This window comes from Strix aluco, chromosome 5 (genome assembly GCF_031877795.1).
Source record: "Strix aluco isolate bStrAlu1 chromosome 5, bStrAlu1.hap1, whole genome shotgun sequence".
In the NCBI taxonomy this organism is placed as follows: Eukaryota; Metazoa; Chordata; class Aves; order Strigiformes; family Strigidae; genus Strix; species Strix aluco.
This window is the reverse complement of record NC_133935.1, coordinates 1745355-1765510: the sequence shown is the minus strand read 5'-3', so window position 1 is coordinate 1765510 and position 20156 is coordinate 1745355. Positions and strand designations below refer to the sequence as shown.

The 20156-nt window shown below is 46.9% G+C and overlaps 1 protein-coding gene across 5 annotated transcripts in view; it reads right to left on the bottom strand.

Annotated features, from left to right (window-relative positions):
* Positions 1 to 20156, bottom strand: part of PRR5 (proline rich 5) — a 93475-nt gene that overhangs the window by 42301 nt on the left and 31018 nt on the right. For 3 of the 5 annotated variants that reach the window (XM_074825601.1, XM_074825603.1, XM_074825602.1), the window contains 2 exons: positions 11200 to 11313; positions 730 to 810 (listed from right to left, as the gene is read on the bottom strand). In XM_074825601.1, the coding sequence (XP_074681702.1) occupies positions 730 to 810; positions 11200 to 11303 (185 nt within the window). In that variant the 5' untranslated portion in view covers positions 11304 to 11313. Of the gene's footprint in view, positions 1 to 729; positions 811 to 11199; positions 11517 to 11536; positions 12024 to 20156 lie in introns of those variants that run through there. The other 2 variants (XM_074825604.1, XM_074825599.1) reach the window with 2 other exon arrangements.

Sequence of the window (20156 nt, the reverse complement as noted above, 5' to 3'; positions counted from 1 at the left end):
CTTGGTAAACTTTTCTTTGCAACTCTAGCTTAAATAAACTGAATGGTAGGATTTTCACCTCTTTTTTTTTTTTTTTTTTAGGAAATAAAGTCTCCATTGTACATATCACTGGTCTGTCTTTAGTCTGTTGCGAACAGTATCATCACAATACGAGAAAGAAATAGGAACTTAAACTGCATTCCTCAGGTCACTGAGCTGACAAGACAGCTTTATGACATCTACAGCATGCTCAGCCTGTGTGGAAGTTGCAGCTCGATGCAAGGGACCACCAGGCAGGACACTATTCCTTGCCATGTGACCCTGAGCACTTGGAGGCTTTACACCCTCCACAGATGCAAGGGAGGCACCTCAGAGCGAGGCCTGGCACCTGTGGAAGGGGCAGCATTGTTGTGGTGGACTAGGGCTGCATTAGTACAGGGGTCCAGGTTTTCCCTTCCTTAGTTTCAACTCAGTATGTTAAGACAGACTCTGAAATAATCCATCCTCCACATGGCTAAACACCTCCTCTGCAGGAGGAACCTGGCTCTCGCCAGGCAGCGAGGTGCTGACACACGTCAGCATCAGCTCTTCGCTGAGGCCAAACTGACCGTACCGGTTGAAACTACCACTGAGGAAAAAAAAAAAAAACCCAACTATTAATCCTGGTGTAGAAGTTTTCAAATGCGAGTGTTAGCAAACAGTACTGTGCACGCTGGCTAACAACACCTTGTGTAGAGATGAGTGTCTTACCTGACTCCTTCATTGAGGTTGTAAAGTTCATGGTCTGGGAGACCCTTACGCTGGAACACCGCGATTACTCCATTGTGGATACTGAAAGAGGACACGAGGAGGCATTAGCACCCGATCACACTTGAGAAGGCTATCACTTCCACAACAAGCCTAACGTCTCTGCTTAGACACTGCAGGACCGTTTTAAAAGTCACTGATGGTACCCCATCCCAGATGCCTTAAAGGGAATTATTGCCTAGAAAACAGATGACATCTCTGAAAATTAGTTCTTTTTGATTTGCTCCAACTTTAACAGTTGCACACCTGTGTGAGACGGGACGTGACAACCTGAAATCAGTAATTTCAGAAAACTTAGGCTTATATATTTTAGGTGCTTGAAGTGTATGAAGTATAACTCTTAATATATTAATATATTAAGTACATTTGAAAGCATATTTTTGTCTCTATGGCTCACCAGAGACAATTAACAGCTTCACTATGAGATCAGTGATGCTATTCCCAGTATTGTTGGCATATACTTGTCTGAGCTATGGTTACTTGATTTCTTTATCAGCAAATCAGCATTTATGCAGGCTGGGCACTATACCTGAACTTTAGCTCACAACTATAGCATCCCTTTACTAGAACATAATCTCAAGAATGGTTAGTTCTTTAAAAAAGAATAAAAGAAACACTGGAAAATTATGAATTTTAAGTCAATTTAACCAATCTCTCATTCATTTTCAAAAATGAAACAACAGAAAAGGGGCAATTGGTTACAAAGACTGTTTCTGATTACCACTCACTCATTTCACAAAGATTTATGCTCTTGATTCATCTAACGGAAAACCAAGGCTGTGCTGAAAGAACAACGCGTCTATAGAGTTTCTAAGGAGGACGGCGAGAGAGGCAGCGATGTGCTCAGCATAAGCCAACCATCTGTCCTACCAAAAATACTCCCTTTTCATTTTCAATGTAATTTGTAACTGTGCCGCAGGCAGATGTTGCTTAAAGGTGGTGACTTTCTGCTGCAACCAGACGCAACCCAAGACAGGATTGAGACCACAAAATTCTTGAGCTCCACAGAAAGTCCCGTACCCAATGCTGTCCGTCCCTGGGGTGTATGGTCACCAGCCCCCTAAATTCTAGGGCACTGAATGGCAAAAACCTGCCAGGTACTGCAGGTACCTGACAACCACGTGCTTAGCAGGGATGCCGACAGGTCCCAGGAACTTAACAAGAGTGCACCTCAAAGGGTTACTGAAATGAGTATGTGCTTCAAGATGAAGCTCTGAAATGCTCCTGAAATACACCTGACACAATTAGTGTGATGACACATGAGTCTAAATCACTGAGCTTATGTCTGAGGACAAAGGTAAAGAAATGCCGGTGAAAGGTGAGACCAAACCTGTTCCAGCATTAGTAGAAGGGAGCAGAAGTCTCCTTCCCCTTCCCCGACCCAGTGTCACCTTCATAGCCTCACCGCTTTGCCTCCCAAAGGGAAGAAGACTCACACGGTCCCTCCGTCTGTCAGCTCATCCCCACCCCTCCACTCCTGGAACCGCTGGGCAACCTCCACCGCATTCAACTATGGAGTGGAAGTTCCCCAAAACATGAAGGTCTTTTAGGTTTCAGCTGGGGTAGAAGGAGCATCTTTTAGTGACCAAAAAAATCCTGCAGGCTGAGTTTAGCCTTTACTCAACATGCACACAGATCCTTTAGCTTCCTGAGATCAAGAGACAAGAAAGAAGCCTTCATCTGCTCCACTGCTCCTTCTGCTGCTGCTCCATTTCCAGTACGACTGCTTTTACTGAAATGGCCATTCCCACCACTGGCAGTGACTGCAAGTTATTGCATTTCTGACTCAGTTACCCCGTGTGTCAAATAAAGATGACGACACTGACCACTAAAGGGTATTTTAAGATGCATTTATGAAAATCATAAGAAAAGCAGTGAGTGTGATTATCAATAGCAGTATTACATGCCATCCTTGCCACTTTTTTTCTCCTCTTCCCTCACCATCCTGCTAACTGCAAAGGGAAAATACAGATTTTGGCAAGTGGTTCCTCCCATTTAAGGCTGCATCTGAGGAGGGGAGATGACAACTTAAGGCATATTACAAAAAACACAGGGCAGAAGCCTTCCTGCTCTGCACCACCTCCCTGGGTGTCTCTCACTCTGCCTGTCCCCTCCCCAGCCTGTACTCAGCAGGAGCTAGGAACACAACAACCAGCCTCAGGGATGCTCAGGAGGTGTATTTAGGAGCCACCAAATTGAATCTCACCCCTAGAACATCTGAAAAGATCTTCCAAGAATGAGAAGCTACAGCATACACATCCCTCCTGGGGAGCTGGTTTTACCAGTGACTCCGCAATATCGTTTTTCAGAGCTTTGCAGCTGACCTCCCCCTGCTCACACTGCACTGGAGTCTGGTGCAACGGAGCAGCAACCAGCTTTGGAGCTCTGGAAAGTAAAATCAGGACCAGATTTGCCCATCCTGGAGGTACCAGGACTTAGGGTTGCCTTGTCTTGTGAAAAAGAGCTAAAGGCGGGATCTTTGTGAGGTCTCCAGAGGGAGGAAGCCTGATTCCCACTGACAGACAAGCTTGGTGGGCTCAGGGCCAGAGCCAGCCCCATGTGGCTGCTCCCACTGCAAGGGGATAGCATTGCAGGCCCTGGGGGGGGGCCCTGGGGACCCCCGGCACCCACATTAAACCTTCCCAGGTTCACGGTAAGACAATCCCTTTCAACGCTTGCCAGGAGCAGAGGGCTGGGCTGGAAGGTAAACCCGACGCTATTCCCTGAGATTCAAAATGCAGGCACACAACAACGCCGAGCGGCGGAGAGATGCACTGTTAGGAAAGCTCAGCCACGTTCCTCTGTGGAAAAAGGAAATTAAAAGTGGCAGGTGAAGGGTATGACCCACTGTGGAGAAATGCACAAGCAGATAAAAATAGGAACCATTATCCTCTTCTCTCTTTCACTCCTTTGACAATATTTCCAAGGTGTTAAGCACTCCCCCTGGCACAGTGGTCCCTCTTTCCCCCCTACACCCACGTGCACAGACATAGACTCATGATCCAACCCAGCTTATTTTGGCTGGCTCAGACACACTCAATTTACGATTAATTGAAAATTGGCAGCTAAATGTCTGTAGTATACAGCGAAGCGACTTGGGTATTTTAATATTATGAGTAATATGTGAAGTACGATTAATGTAGTGAGTAAAACAAGCAGTCTTTACACGCTCTTCTGATTCGGAAATGAACTTTGCAATGTTCCCTGCCAGCCTTCTGCAGAGAAGAATGACTAAATATCTCTCCTAAAAGTCAACACGCTCTCTCCCCTTCTCTCTGGCACTCCTTTCTAAACGAGGGGGAGGTTTTCTCTTTCCAGCTTAACAGGTCCGTTATTATTCCTCAAAAAAGTAAGAGAGGACAAGCTTTTTTGACAAGAACTAAGGGGGACAGGTTGAGAGCGTTTAAGTGTGTAGTAGAACTGTACCTACATAAAACATCCTGGTGGTGATCTTTTCATCTGCCTGGGATCTCCCTTGCACTAAGGGACAACTGCCTTGTCTGGAACACAAGTCCTGGCCCCGCTACGCTGACCACCCACCCTTCCTTGCCATCGCAGCGCTGGCACGCAGGGTGCAGGCACACAGGCCCAGGCTGCATGGGAATATCGCCGTAATCTGGCCCTTCACACTTGCTCAAGAAGCAACAAAGAGGAGTCAGAATAACCAGGATGCTACCGGTGGCATAAACTGGTGTCAGGGTAATAAAAACCTAGCTTAAATCTTCTTAGTGACCTTAAGGTAATGAAAGAAACGAACCCAACCCTTGCTTAAATCAAAGTAATGCTATGGTTTCTGTGAGTGATTAAAAGCATTTAGTCAGAACGGTACAACCTTTTGGTGTAAAGAAAATCTGAGCTGCTGCTCACACAGAAGTCCTGCAAGATGCTTGAGGTGGGTGGATCACCTTTACTTGTGACTGCGACCAGCCTCCACTGAGGCTTAAGTCAATAATATATGTAATTAAACTTATATTTTAATCGTTAACCTGAACTGAAAAAGATCTGTAAACTCCCTTCTGTAACTCTTTTACAATATTTAAGTTACTAATGGGCGCTCTCACGCACTGATACTACTCTGAACACCTTCCCTGTAGTTGCTGCGTGTGTAAATGTGTGCCCAAGAACACAGCACTGCAGAGACAATAAAGAGCCCCCAAAAAGGTCAGTTCCTGAATTGCCCAAGCTCAGTACTGAATAAGGTTCCAGTCTCCCAGCAAGACCAGACCTCCCACTGTATGTCCAGGGTTAATAAATGCTTCTGGTTTGCTGTACTGTACCAACACACACATTTTCCGCAGAAGCGCAGATGTAACCTCCTACTCCTGCAGCGCTGCACTTTCTTCTGCTTAAGAAAATGAGCAATTCCTAATGCTCCCTGGCTAGTACCTTCTGCCAGAATGAGGGGGACCTGGAAGCTCTGTGCACCTGAGCAGCGCACCTTTGAAACAAGCTACAGCCACCCTCACACCGTGAGAAAAGGCAGATCTGTGATGGGATGACAGCATTTCTTGAAAGCACACCACCAATTCATTAGCCAGCTCCTCAACTGGTATGAATCAGAGTAAATTGCTGTGGCAGTTTTATTTAACCCGAGTTCAAGCACTAAGATATATTGTGCAGACACCTTTCCATTAAAAATATGCCACGGGTCACTCTTGGTTTGAAGACTATAACTAGAAGAAGACATTCTGAGAGACCAGCAGCAGGGCAGAGGCTTCCCACGGGTCAGTGGGTGGGCAGGGAAGAGAGAAGCATGGCTAGAGCAGGCTGACTGTAGGAGGGGAAAGCAGGACCAGAAACCTGCAGAGACCAGGGTTGTTTTGGGAGGTTGCCTTTAGAATGAAGACAGAATGTTAGACGGCTCCGGCAAGGTGTTGTACTTATCTATCCCACAGTGGCCACAGATTGCCAAAAAAACCCTACCTACAACCAAGAAGGCACTCACAGCAACAAAAATCAACCCAGCAGCCTAAGAAATGTCACCTCTTTGGAGAGACTACTCATTGCAGATTTGCCTGATCCTCCAGAGGAGACGGCGGCTCCACGACTCACATGGGGAATGGCAGCTCCAGCACACACAGCTCAGACCTTCCCCACCGTGTGCTTCAGCACAAAGGGATCCGGGAGGTGTCAAGCCCCAGAGCACAAAGTTAGATGCTCACTGACAGCACTCCCAACCAGCCTAACAGCGCGACTGCCAAGACGGGGAGGGTGGGGTTTATTATTCTGAATTTTGCATAATAGAAAGCCACTACCTATGTAGCTCGACACCACCAAACCCTACATTTCCCTTGAGCTGCTATTTGTCCAGGCAGACACCACTGCCTTCGGTGGGTGGGAGGGTGGCTCCCTCCAGCACTTCATGAACTACCACCCACCCCTGTTCTTTCACTGACATTTTTAAGCAGCCAAGAAGAAAAAACTATTGTGATTAAAACACAGTTTTCTGCCAGGTCAGAATCAGTTTGTCCACAGAGTTGAGGAACAACTGCAAAGTTGGGCTCACACGTGTCTGTCTGAATCCTGACCTTCTGTTTGCTTCGACTCTGGCCATGGCTCTCCCAGCTCAGTGCTTCCTGGCCCACGTTATCCTTCATGCACAGCACGCAGATGATTTTGGTTCTCTAAAGCAGTCACTACCTTTGTACGCAAACAGCACGAGTGAAAATATCGCAGTGTTTATCATTTAGTGTTTGCAAATTCTCCCTTTTCCAGAGCTCCAGGTGAAGTCCCTGAGCAAAACCAATACTGTGTGAATAATCACACCCTGCAAGTACCGGGTAGTTAAAGGCAACATCTTCATTTTCAAAAGGGACTAAGTGAATTAGGGTTCATTTCCTCTGGACAGTTATGGGACTAGCTAATTAACAATAATTAACCTGATGGACTTGCATCAGAACCTCCTTGAAGACACCCTCGCTCCAAAATAAAACCTCATTTATCGGAATTAGCTTAATCCAATTGGGGAGAGCCCATTTTCAGCACAGCTTCAGTCCAGCTGCTACTCCACAGGCTTTCCATGAGGCCTCGACTCTTTCAAAATAAGCTTGCAGCTGCTCGTTCACTTATGTTTCTGAAATTTCCACCCAAGGTAGAGCAATCTGCAAAGAGGGATAGGCTGCAATTACACACTGGATCATACAAGTGAAATTAAGCCGGTTTGCAAAACTCCGTCTTCAAAGAGTTTGAGAGGCATTAGTTCACTAACATCACCAACTGTAAACATTACTCTTACGTGTAAAGAAGTTGAGACAGACAGGTGAAGGGACTTCCCTGAGGTGTTACTAAGAGTTAATATATCTACGGAGCAGAGGACTAAGGAGAATTTGGCTTCCAATTATACCTGCATTCAAGCAAGTATAAATATGTCTGGAGGGCCACGGGGAGCAGCAGTTCTCCACCACCACCACTTTCTGTTACTGCAGTCAAGGCTGGCACGTGCTTCACGGTGCAGCGGTGGCTCGACCTGCTGGGAAGTCCCCTTCACCCTCCCTGTTCCTCCTCCCTACCCCACAGCTCGGCTCTGTCTGCCCCCCGTGCACACACACGGCCAGATGCTCCCAAGAGAGCTCCAAAGAAAGGGTCAAGAAAAAGAAGGTGATCCTCAGACAGGCAGAAATATTTCAAAATATTTCTAAATAAACACTAAATGTTGGAAGAAAGAAAATATCCCAGTAGAAGTCGTAGATAAATACGCTGGTCTGGAATGTTTTCTCCACTAGAAAAGCCTCCCTGTGATCTGAAAAAACATTCATTTTTAATTAGAAGATGAAATATGGTTCCCATGACTGTAAAAATTACTTTACGGCAAGTTATTGTGCTTATTACAACCCTGTAAAAATTAGCCCAAACCATAAAACTCTTTCTGATTCCGTACGTCTCCTTGGATTTACTGCTGATCTCACTAATGTCCCAGGCATCTCATCCGTGTTTTCTTCGCCTTTCCTTTGCTATCTCCTTCATGTTTCCGTCAATTTTCCCCATTTTCTTACACCAAAGGGGATCTAAGTGCCTTTGACTCGAGGCTTTCCCCCGGCACAACTCAGACAGTACCAGCTCCTGATTAGGCAGTCTGTGCTAGCTCAGTCAGAATGAAAACCTCGCGATGGATTTTATTTGCCCTGAGAGGGCCCCCCCCCGCCCCCCAGCTTTCAAGCTCCAGATTAAAAACCCTGGGTTTCTCAGTCCAATTGGTTTAGTCAGCATTCAGCCCTCATTTTTCGCCTGAAGCAGTAAAGGAAGGGGGAGAAAAGGAGTTGAAGACAATGCTAGTGAAAAAATCGAAGCTATTTTAATCCAATGCAAATTCTGTGAGCTGTAACGAAACTGTATTGTTCCACTATGTTGCTGTTGGTTGCTAGTTAACGTGCACTGCCGGTGTGTTGATGTACAGATCTTTTGGGGTTCCTGGGAAAGCAAGCTCAGAAAAAGCCGTGCTCTAAAGTCTAATTTGCATAGTAGCAGACAGCTGCTCGGCACCGATTTCCCTTTGATTTAACAGCGTCGAGAAGTTTTACAGCATTTTAGTTTGGAGGTGAAGGAAAGTTATCAGGGAGGAAGAGACCGTCCTTGCTAGCACTGAGTGGGACGTGCCCGCTGCACCCTGAACCCTGCGATTAGGCTCCTGCAGTTTGCCCTCCCTTGGTGTAAGAAAGCAGCAGGAATCCTCCGATATAAACAGTCTGAGGGCTGAGACAGCGCAGCGGTGGCAAAGGGGACGTGGCTGGGCAGCCAGGCTGTAGCCACACGCAAGCCGGCTGCAGAAGGGGAGCCACACATCCTCCTCAGGAAAAAGCCCACAGTGACAGAGCTGCTACCTGGCAGAAACCCCCCCCAGCAAAACGCAGTTTCAGCGGGGTCCCCGGCAGGGCCGAGGCAGCGTCCTCGCTCCACCTCAGACCTTCAGCGTGGGACCCGCAGTTTCGTGTGGGGCCGGGCCTGCTCTGGGGTTGTGCTTTTGACTTTCCCCACATCAGTTTTGATGAACTTGGTTCAAAGCCTCTTTCAAAAGCAGATACACACTTGCCCCACCCAGGCACAGCTGTTAACATTAGGCAAGAAACCAGCAGACAATTAAATATAGAACAGCCAGGCTTGGTGAGAGGGAAGAGCTCTGCTGGTGCATCGTCACTTCCTCCATCAGCAAGCTCTTACGCTCGATGTGGCACAGAACGAAACAGCACAGGCAATCCTTTCATTCGGAAGAAATATTCCCATAAACCAATGTATGGCGTGCTAGTCCTCTGTTGGGGCGTTTTAATTTTGCAGGGGACAAATAAAAACCCAACCACAGCCCAAGATTTTCAAAACCCACCTGAGATTCTTGGGGAGTCCAGGTTGAGACGCCCAGTTTGCCACACCAACATTAGGGTCTCTCCAGGAGAGCTGAACACCGACTCCCTCAAGACCAGACCCTGTTACTGATGCCAAGATGGGCATGCACTAGTGATAGGCAGAAGCGACAGTGGATAAATTCTTAATATAACTAATCCAACATCATTTAAGCCCCAGCTTTCCTGAGGATAAGCTCCAGCGAGGATACAAGTCTTTTTGCGCCTGAAAGAAGAATTACCCTCACTCTCTTCCACCCAGGAGAAAGCCTTGCACTATTAAATAAGAAAGAAAGGGCCTTCCCTTTGCTCATGCGGTGCAGCGGGTTCATAATCCACGGTACTGGCCGTAGCTGTGGGCAGCTCTTTGTGCAGGCACGCGATGCCCACCGCAGGACAGCCGCCCTGCCAGCCTCCTGAGGCGCTTCAGAGGCCCGTGTCACCAAACGGCAGGGATGGCCCGGCGCTACCCGCCCGGGGGAAAGGTGACCTGTGGCAGGAGAGCACGTTTAGGCCTGAGTTCTCACCAAAAAATTGGTGGCAGGACGACTGGCGGGCACCTATTCCAGGAACAGGCAACGGGACAGTTGGCTAATTGTTCGGATGAGATGTGTGGATGTCTAGCCTGCTGATCAGCAACCACTTCTGGCCAGAGCGCTAACTGTCCTGTCCAAATTAAAAATAACAAACTCTTGCTCCGGCTCACTTAGGAAAACCCTCCGATGTGAGGATCAGCAGCCCCTCAGCCTGGAGCAAGACCAGTGCCTGACCTGCTCTCCATTCACATCCGCCTGCACAGCTCCCTCCCCGCAAGCAAGACCTGGAAACGCTAATCCCTGCCAACAAAAGCTGTCAGCACACCATCACAAAAAGGCTTTGGGGATCGTATTCTGTCACCTTGGTTCACACCAAGGAGCATTTGACTCCCTGCTGCTTCCCATGGGGCTACTGGCCGAGTGAAACCCCAACTGGCATAAGCCAAGGTGGTCCAACCCAGCCTTTAATTACCATCACCATCCAGACCTCGGGGGCAACTCCGCGTCATACGAAGAGCACAATATTTGAGCAGAAACTCTTTTGTGAACGGTGCAGTTTCAGTGCTAGGTGTGCTGCTGGCAGTAAACAACTAATTCATAATGCAGGCATGAAACCACAAATTGAGTGGTGAGAGGGACAGATGATGTGGGATTTTGTAATTATTTTTTTTGTGCTCAGAACTCAAATACCTTTCATAAACGTGTCTATAGTTCACTCGTATTTTTCGTCCTCCAGCTGTACTGCCATAGGATTATAAAACATTACAAATTATGCTTTCCAAGCTGTGACCCAGGAGATGACATTTCATTTTCAAAAAGGACATAAGAATATAATTCCTAACAACTGAGAGATTTAGACTCATCTTTAAGAGTCTCACCAAAACGGTCATTAAGATGCTTTCTGAATATCTGTGCTAAGTGACACATTCTCAACAAAATATTTGTGTGGTTTTTTTTTTTTTTGTCAAACTAATAAAATTCAGATGTGTAAACACAATAAAGAAAACAATCAGGGCTTATTTTTCCCTGTCCAAAGCGCACGTGCTTGCGCGCGCACGTACACAGAGATATTTGTATTAATGTGAGTAAACTGAGTAGACTTTGCGTATCCGTACCAACAACCAGCAATATATATAGTTATGCAGATAAAATAATGTATTTTAATAGTTGTATATATAGATTTTTTTTAAAACTAATAAACCAAATCAACCTCAAACGAGAATATCTAGTAGCTGGACCATGTGAAATAAGTCCTTGTCCTGGCAGGGAAGAACAGGCTAAGCCATCTGCAGGAAAAGGCTCTTTGCTCTCAGCCTTCAGAGAAAGGTTAACAGCAAGGGGAAAAAAGCCGCTCCCGTCTTTTACTCGAACGCAAACTCGGAGACGCGTGACACGCTAACGCAGAAGCCCAACGTGCCGTCACCTTGCCGAGCTGGGAGCAAGGCAGCCCAGCCCGCGAGCCGACGGAGCGGCTACTCACACGTTAATCCCGGCCGCGGGAGCGCGGAGAGGCTACGGGGGAGTCGGCACATCGTGCGAGACCTTACCTGTTCCAGGTAGCGTTGGAGCAGGCCCGTCGCTGCTGGGTCCCCCGCTCATCCAAGGCTGCCTGCTCTCTCTTGCCCAGATCACTGAGGCTGGGCGAACTCATGAACTTCAACCTGCGAAGAGTCCTCATGGTCAAATGTGTGTTTGCGCGTGGCGGCTACAGATACACCATCCTGTTTACACACACACACACGCAGCTGGAGCAGCAGCAGCGGCAGCAGCAGCGGCAGCAGTGCGAGCAGTTCCCTCCGTTTGCTGTTCAAAAAAGAAACTTAAAAAAAAAAGAAGAGAGAACCAGTCTCTACGGAGCACACCTCTGCCAGCAAGAAAACAAACCTTTAATCAGATCAACTCTGACGTCATCAACTGTGGTTAATAATTTCTCCAGTCCTTTCAAAAAAAAATAAAAGTGGAACTTCTGGCTGCTGCTGCAGCACTTTGAAGGGGCCCCTTGCAACCGCAGCTGCCCCGAGTGCGAGGGCGTCCCCTCCCCCTGTCCCCGGGCACCGCGACCCGGGACTCCTGCTCAGTGCCGCGGCGGCGGCGTGTTCCACCTGTCGTGGGAACTGCTCGGCTCCCCCAGCGCCCTGGGGGGGTCTGCTACCATTTCTCAACCTCTCCCTCTCTGCCCTCATAAATGGAAATGAAACTGGAGGGCAACGGGCAGAAAAAAAAAAAAAAACCACCACCAACAAAAACACCCAAGCAACCAATACTGACGCACTGAGACTTTATTGGAAAGTTTCATAACTGCCTGTGCCCTGCCACGTTACGACACCGCACACACGCGCTCTCCCTCGCTCATACATATACATACGCACACTCCCGCACTCCCCCTCGCCCGGACGCACACAGACAGCCCCACGGCTCGCCCGGGAGCCTGCTCTGCCCCAGAGTGTCACGTAAGCCACAAGATGGAAAGTATTCGCAAGCAACACAACTGCAGAATGAAAAGTGCTTGGTTTCGCTTTTAGCGTTTTGAGGAATTTTTGGTGGTGCGTAGAAGAGCCAGACGCTTTGTCTTTCTCTGCCTTTTTTTTTTTTTTTTTAAATCGAGATAACAGCTGCACGACTCGGGGCATACTTAATTTCTACAAAAGCCCCAGGTGTCTTATCTTCAAAGGAAAAATCTTTCTCTCTCTGACTGCAGCACTGGAGCTGAAGGATATGCTGCTACAAGACTCCAGCCCATGCTTAGCTCGCTGTCACTCACTTGTGGTTCTGTTTAAATTCAGAAGCGCCTGGCTCATCTGCTGGGAAGTAATGTAACAAAACAGCGATTAGCTTTCTCAGAAAAGAAATTGTTTGCAATAGACTGAGCCAGAGCATAAGAGCTGCTCTTCTGTTGCTACGGCACTGGTCTGCAAATAGTCGGGTAAAAGCCGGGAGGGCTCCTGGCAGAGTCACCTTCCACTCACCGGAAAGGGGCTGCAATATAGAACCTACCCTTTCTTTCCCCCCCACCCCTTTCCTCTTACTGTTTCAATCTGTGATAACTTATTGTCTAGATTCAGGCTCTAATTGAATTTGTTCGTGTCCAACTAATATGGCAAAGCTTACAATACTGGAGAACTGAATCTCTCACAGCGAGATCTGCCCTGTGTGCATCATTTACTGACACATCTCAGTAAAAACTGATTCCTCTCACTACTCACCCAAACTCAGCTAAGCTTATTGCATATAAGTATTTACTTCCAAAATTTATATTTGGTATTACCTCCATGGGAACCAGCTGCAGAACCACCTAGGGAAATAAATCCATTTTTACCTTGTGCTAGTTTGAGCAGCAGCGGTTTCATCCAGCTGCTTGCATGAGTGTTCTATTGATTGTCCTTCCCACACCAAAACCCCCGAGTATACAAATGAGCATCACTGTAGATGCCACATAACGTTTCGCTTCGAAAGGGACCTGCAGCTCCACTCTAACCTGTGCACAAAGACATCGCTATCCCTGGCCTCTTCCAGATGTTTAAATCCTTCAAACAAACAAACAACAATCCACTATGTACGCAGCAGCAAAAGGAAAACAAACACAACAATATATGGCTGTATTCTAAGGAATGAGAGGGCTTCTACAGCATACAAATCAGCGACCAAAAATAGATACAGCAGAACACTGCTTTGTTCAAAGCGGATGAAGGGCACTCCATTCCTGGGGATAACGCAGCCTGCGAGGGCAGGGGAGCACAACTCCGGCTGAGTGTCTGCTGAGGGCTCAGATGAACGTGCGTCTACCCTGTTAAGTGAAACAACTAGTTAAGATAAACCTGTGGCCATATAATTCCATCTAATTTCATTTTCCTCCTCACTCAGTTGCTTTTCTGCTTCTCACTTGCTGTGAATTTGATGGGCCTTGCAAAATGTTGTTATACTGGATTAAACCCTTGGAATTTTTAACTCTTTGATCCCACAGCAGCGCCGGAGACTTTATAAACTGTACCCTGATGACGCCGGTATGTCAGCAGCTACATAATAACGTTTCACCTGCTTTCTTCCTAAAATCCCCAACTAGCTAATTGACTGAACCCAAGGAGCTGCTGTGTCAACCTTGGACACGTCAGACAACGCTGCAAAAAGCAGCACTCTGCCTCCTCATAAAACGCTGAATCCCAAGAGAAGAAAAAAAAAAAAAAGGACCTCTTTCCATCTGTATGTTGAAATATTACACCTATAGAAGTCAGACTATTTTTATGCCACCCCATCAATCTCAGTAACCAGTACTAGATTCAGAGTCAGCGCATGCACAAAACACATGGGAGAGGCAGCCTTCCAGTTTCCTGAAAAATTTCAGATTGAGGTAACAGAGGACGGGCTTTCGTTACACTTCTTCCTCTTTCCTATGATTCCACCAGATCAAATGTTGATTTATGAGAAAATAAATCATTCTCAACAAGGGCTACCTCCACCCATAATTACAGAGCAATACTTCACATTTACATTGTGCTGTGCGTCCACGGACATCCTTGACTTCACGGCATTCATTAATTCAGCCCGAGCAGCTCCTGGGTACGAAGGTAAAAGCTGGGATCCGCACTTCGGCGTTAAGAGGGAAGAAGAGAAAGGTGACGTGACTTGCCCAGGCCACCTCGCGAGCAGGTGGCAGAGATGTCAAGAGATCCCAGGACCTCGACCTCCCGTTCCAGCACGCTACCGAGGGGATGCTGCAGGGACGGGGCAGCCGGGGACGCCTTGGGCCCGGGCGGCCGGAAGGCGGTGCAGAAGACAGAGCTCCTCACCGGGGCTGGCGGTGCGACCGTTCCTCTGTGGCCACTTGTGAAGAGAGTTGTCGCAATACAGCACTGCTTCAAGATCGAGAGGCTAAGCAGCAGAGATTGCTCGCTATTGGTCATGGAGAGGGATAAGAGCACTGACCGGACTAATTGGGAGGGAGGGGAGGACAGGGGATTGGCGGGGGCCCTCCCGTAGGCTCAATAACAAGCACTACAAGCTTCTTAAATAGAACAACTGCACTCAGCACATTTACAGAGCTGAGACTGTAAAGTACTGTTACGTTAATTCAGTTAATCCCAGCATGCCATGCACAGTGCTAATGCCACTATTTCACTCACATGAAACCTGCAGCTCAAAGGTTAAGTGACTTAATCAAAGCCACACAAGCACCTCAGTGTGGAAGGCACATCCAGCCCTACCTCCTGCTCCCTCCCTTCCCTTCCAACATCTCTCCTCATAAAAACAGGCCTGTCTCTACTAGAAACTGTTCTTTCATCTGTGGGGCCCACATCCTGCGGGTGACTGCAGAGTGAGTCCTGGAGCCGCCACGGTGCCGGAGACATAGGGGAATTCTGCTCACCTGGACTGACTTGCTATCTGGAGGCCTAAAACAACGTACAGGTACATGAATATAGGCTGACAGCCCAAGAGGATTTATGCTGTTATTACAAGACAACGTTGGTATACAGATCCAGGACCTCGTAGCAAACACGGCTTTTAAAATAATCACCAAGGGTAACTCCATAGTTACCTCCTGGTATGCCTGTAATGCCTGCAACAACGTTCTCACTGGGAGCCGTGGTTTGAAGACTGCATTGCAGCCCCTAGCAAATGCTAAAAAAAATACACTTGGTTTCAAAAGAATGAGATTTTCAAAAAAAAAAAAAACAAAACAAAACAACAAATAAAAGAAAACCCCCCATCATTTTATTCACATAACGCTATGTTCATTTTTACAATACAATCGTATCATTTCCTTACAAGTTTCTCTTTGGCCATGATGAGAGGGGAAAGGAAGAAAAAAGTAACATTCATGAACGGGAGCATGAAGAAATTCACAATATATGAAATTCGTAATAAAGCTGCCAACACTATGACTGCTACAGGTCAACGTGTCTTTGGCTACACCGTTCTGCTACTGCAATGACAGGTTAACGCTGCAGCGATACTGGTGCCAGTGGGAGGATATAATCAGCAAGAGAATTTGCTACCTCAGCTTTATCCACCAGAGCTTTGCCGTGCAAAACCCAAGTCAATAAATATAAATTTTAATTGGGAAAAAAACCAAAACAAACTCGCTGCTTCACTTTATCTCCCCTCCTCTTTTGGAGAAGAGAGCAGAAATCCCTATGGAAATGCTGAATGGTGTACGCTCTGCAAGCGAAGAACAAAGAGGTGAAGTGTATCTACAGCAGAAAGGAGTTAAAAACCTCCCTAGACAAATGCACTTTAGTTTTTCATAAACCACACCACAAAACTTAGGGCATGCCTCAACACATGCCAAAGCTGAGGAATTAGTCTTCTGAAAAACCACACTTCTTAAAGGCACAGCACGTCCTGCTGCGCCAGCAGAGGAGGGGCAAGGCGGAAAGGAAGAGGGAGATGTGACCATCAGGAAAAAAAATAAAAAGAGCAGGGGGGGAAATGAAGTTGCAAACCTTTATGACTCATCAATTCTTCTCCTACAATATCCACATAAAGCTCTTTTATCATCAGAAAACAAAGAATAAAGAGAATACAGAAAGTATGAAACCAAACAGGCACTATTTTGCACCCTTCCCCCTCCATCCCACTGACTCTCTGCAACCTTGAGATACAGACACTCTCAAGGACAGTTTCTGCCTGTCCTTTATTGAGGCTGCTCACGGGACAGGCGTTGCTTTGCTAGTCCTTTGCTTTATTTCTGCCCTCACCACAGTCAAACACTGATTTATAGGAGGGCACCTGGGCTCCCTGGGCCATCTCCCCAACCTCTGAAGCACCTCCTGTGTACTCCTGTACTTCTGTTACTAGTTGTTCCCACATGACCACAGTTGTCTCCCTTTAGGCAGAGCTGGGCTTTCTGCTCCTTCAACTCACGCAGGGGTGTTGTCTTTTGTGCTGTGAAAAAGAAAAAAACGCTCAAGACGCAAGTATCTCCCTCCTAAGCAAACAGAAGGTGACATCTAAGAAGAGTCCTTTGCTGCCAGAAAGGGATGCTCTGCCCCCCTCACCATTTCTGCAACAACACCTGCCTGTGCAGCCCGTCCTACAAAGCCTCAGCCCTGACCCGCAGGCAGCCACGGCTGCTGCAGTGCCTTGCACCCCACAAGGCCACCCGTAATCACGGGGGCCCATTTCCTGCACCTTCCCTTCCCAGAGTTGTTCAGTGGGAGGCAGCACCATGTGAATGTGCCCAGGAGACTTTACCAGCAGAAGAGAGAGACCTGTGTCTGAGCAAAGGACAGCCGGGCTGCAGCAACCATCCACATCTAGCTTCTTTTCACGGTTTTCTGCTGCACGTTTCATATCTGGTCACTGACTGAGCTTCTCAGTCTCTTCACCTTGCTCCCTTCCTACTTCTCTGTCACCCTTTGCTCCTGTGCTCCCTCTTCCTTTTTTTGCCTTTCTTGGTTAGCTAATTCTTCCTCAGCAAAGTTTTTAAATAAAAAGGAAGGGGAAAGGAAAAAGAAAAAAAGAGACCAAAATGCTGGTATTAACACAGTGTTTGCAAACCACTCTTTGTCTGACTCTAAGGGAAACAAGTCTTCGTCTTGCCTGTTTGGACTATGAGCTCTTCTTTAGCTCTTCTTTACCCTTTTCACTCGGTGTTTGTACTCCAACAGGCAAAACAGGGCCCTGAGCTCAGAATAAGTCCCCAGTCACCAGCATAATCTAACGCAGGTCGTAAATCTAGCAATACCTGTAAGGAAACCTTTGCTCAAAGCATCCATGAAATCCCTTTGCCAGCAGCAGATTTTAGTTTAGAGCGTAACAATACAAGCAGTTCTTAAAATACAGCAGATAGCTAAATCTTTTATCTTTGTCCTTCAGGTGATAGGAATTAGGAGAGAATCAGGATAGGAATAAGCCTGTTACACCCCCATCCAAAATATCAAGCTTTCCATCAAATGGCAATTCCCCTAGCTTGCAGTATCGTTCCTCATTATCTCTTTATAGTTTCTGGGAATTAAAGATAGCGCAGTGATCTGAATAAGCATTATGGTTATGTTGGAGGAGGTGAGGATCAATGCCCTGGATGACAGGACCTACGGCACTGTCACCTTCCATTCATGTCACCTCCAGGGAAGGAGGTGGGTTTCTGAGCATCGGACGGGCCTGTTCCAGGTTTCACTGTCGCCCACCCACTGAATTCCCAACCCACTGCAGCCAGCGTATACTCCAAGGCAAGCCCACAACTTTGCTGTTAAGTGGAAGTCAAACCTGTAACTGTGATTTAGAAAGCAAGGTCTCAAGAGTTCTGATCAATAAGCAAATCAAACGTTTAAAATAATTCATGCTCTTATTACAAGATCATGAGATAGTCGAAAATTAATCTTACAAAGTAACTGAGCTCATAACGCATATGATTTTTTTTTCTTTCCTGAGCTCTATGTGAATTCTTTCCTAAATTGCCTATCTTGCATAATTTTAATTGGATCCCAGAACACCATGACCTTGATGCAGCAGCTACAGTATCTCAGTGCTGTCTTCTACAGTTATATATGGTACAGCGCCTTCCAAATCTGTGAACCCTGGGAGATCAGAATGGTGTGCTGTGCAGTGCTATTTTTCTTATATCCAAACATTTCTGATTCAAGGTCTTCCAAGAAGGCTCTGATTGCCTTGGAAGGTCACCAAAACAAAGAACCCGCTTCGGCAACTAGCTAAGTTTCTAATAAACTGCACTGGTGGCCAGCTGTTAGTTATGAGCAATACCCTGGTTTTACACTCAAAGCCATGATACCACTGGTGAGATACTCTCTGGGAGAATGTGAGCACGGCTGGAAACACGAACCATGCCTTGAGATTACTGCCACCTCCTGTGCGTAAGTCAGGGAGGTCACTTCAGCACTGAGCAATGCAAGACACAGCTCTGCAAATTTGGGGGATCTTTGACTCTGGTGGTACTACGCTTCTGTTTCTCAAACAGTACTATAGCTCTCAGGAACAAATCCTGAAGTCCTGTAAAAGTCACAAAAGCCTGGCCTTCCATACAAATGAATTCTTTCAGAAAATTTATCATTCTCCCTTGGCATCACAAGGATATTTTTCTGAATGGAAAAATCGCCAGACAGCTTTTAAAGATAATTCAAAATTGCAGCATCTAGCTATGTAGCGGGACTCCGTAGCCTTCGGCAGAGTGGAGCTTTCATTACGAACTAAAAAATGGGGACCTTTTGCCATCTTTTTATACACACATGCTGAGACAGTCCCTGCAGACTGAGATACCGGGCAGTGGAAACAGCAAGGGTAAAAAAGGCCTTCATCACACAAATTATTTTACACTCGTACCTTTAAATCTTCATTTCACCAGGTCAGCAGGTCCAGCACTGACCTCCCAGTGTGTATCACGTCAGTGTTTTTTCAGGATGCTCTGGGAAATAAGTTATCTCAAAGGGCAGAGTGCTGGAATTTTTTAGACTCCACGGCAAGCTTTGGAAAAACTCCTTTCACTCTCCAGCTCATTAGCCAGTCTCAATCTTCAATCAGACATCAACATGACATCACTGTTTGAGTTATCATCTGGAAGAAATGCCTCGTTATCAAGAAGGTAAGGCAAATTACATTTCCTTCCAGAAAACATTTTTTTTTTTCTCACAAGGTAGCAACCACTAGATAACTAGTTGAGGTACTCCTCCCTCCCTAAAGTCAGCATAAACACCAGCCTCTTCAAGCTGCTGAGGGACGTGGTGGAAGAACGGAGGTGTCATTCAGAAGGTTTGTGCATCTTCAGCAGCTTTGTGATATCCTTCCTGTCATTCCTGATGAGTCCTGCTGCTCCAGCTTTCTCACTCACCAGGCTTCCTTTAGTCATTTCCAATGATCTGTTCTCCAAACTCAGGCTATATTAATTAACTTTCCATTGCAAAATAGCTCAAATTCTCTAAATGTATGGAAAACTAAAATTCCTTTTTCCCCCTCTCCCTGCTGGGACCACAAAGGTTTTAGGCTTCACGACACCTGGAGCCGCGAGCCATCCAGGGTCTTTCAGGCTTGCTGCTCTAGGGCCAGCAGTTTGAAAGCCCATGAAGACTGAGCTCCCCCGCTCCGAAGCAGAAAGGTTGAAGGACCTAGCTCAAGCAAGGCTCCCAGATGCTCTGGGATCGCTGCGATCCTGGTACCAAAAGGCCTGGGCCATGTTTCTAGGATGCACAGCTCCTTCATACAGAAAGCTGTAGGCCAGGTAGTCCCAGGTTTTGCAGGCAGCACTTGCTTAAACCGCTTCCTCCAGAGCATGCTCCATTTTGGGAACATCACTGGAAAAAATAAACTGAAAACCTCTCATGAGCAGGGAAGCCTGGACTGTGGTGAGCTCCACACTCAAATCTCTGTCTCGAGTCCTTCTACGATTCTTTGGCCTTTATAAACAGGTTGGTACCAAATCTCAGCGAATTGACATTTTCAGTGGGGCAGGGTGATCGCTGAGGGGAGGATCACAGGAGGACGGATGAAGCTCGGCCTCATGGAGCAACTGCAGCCTTTGCTCACCCTGACTCTTAAAATCTGACAAACCCATTTGTGT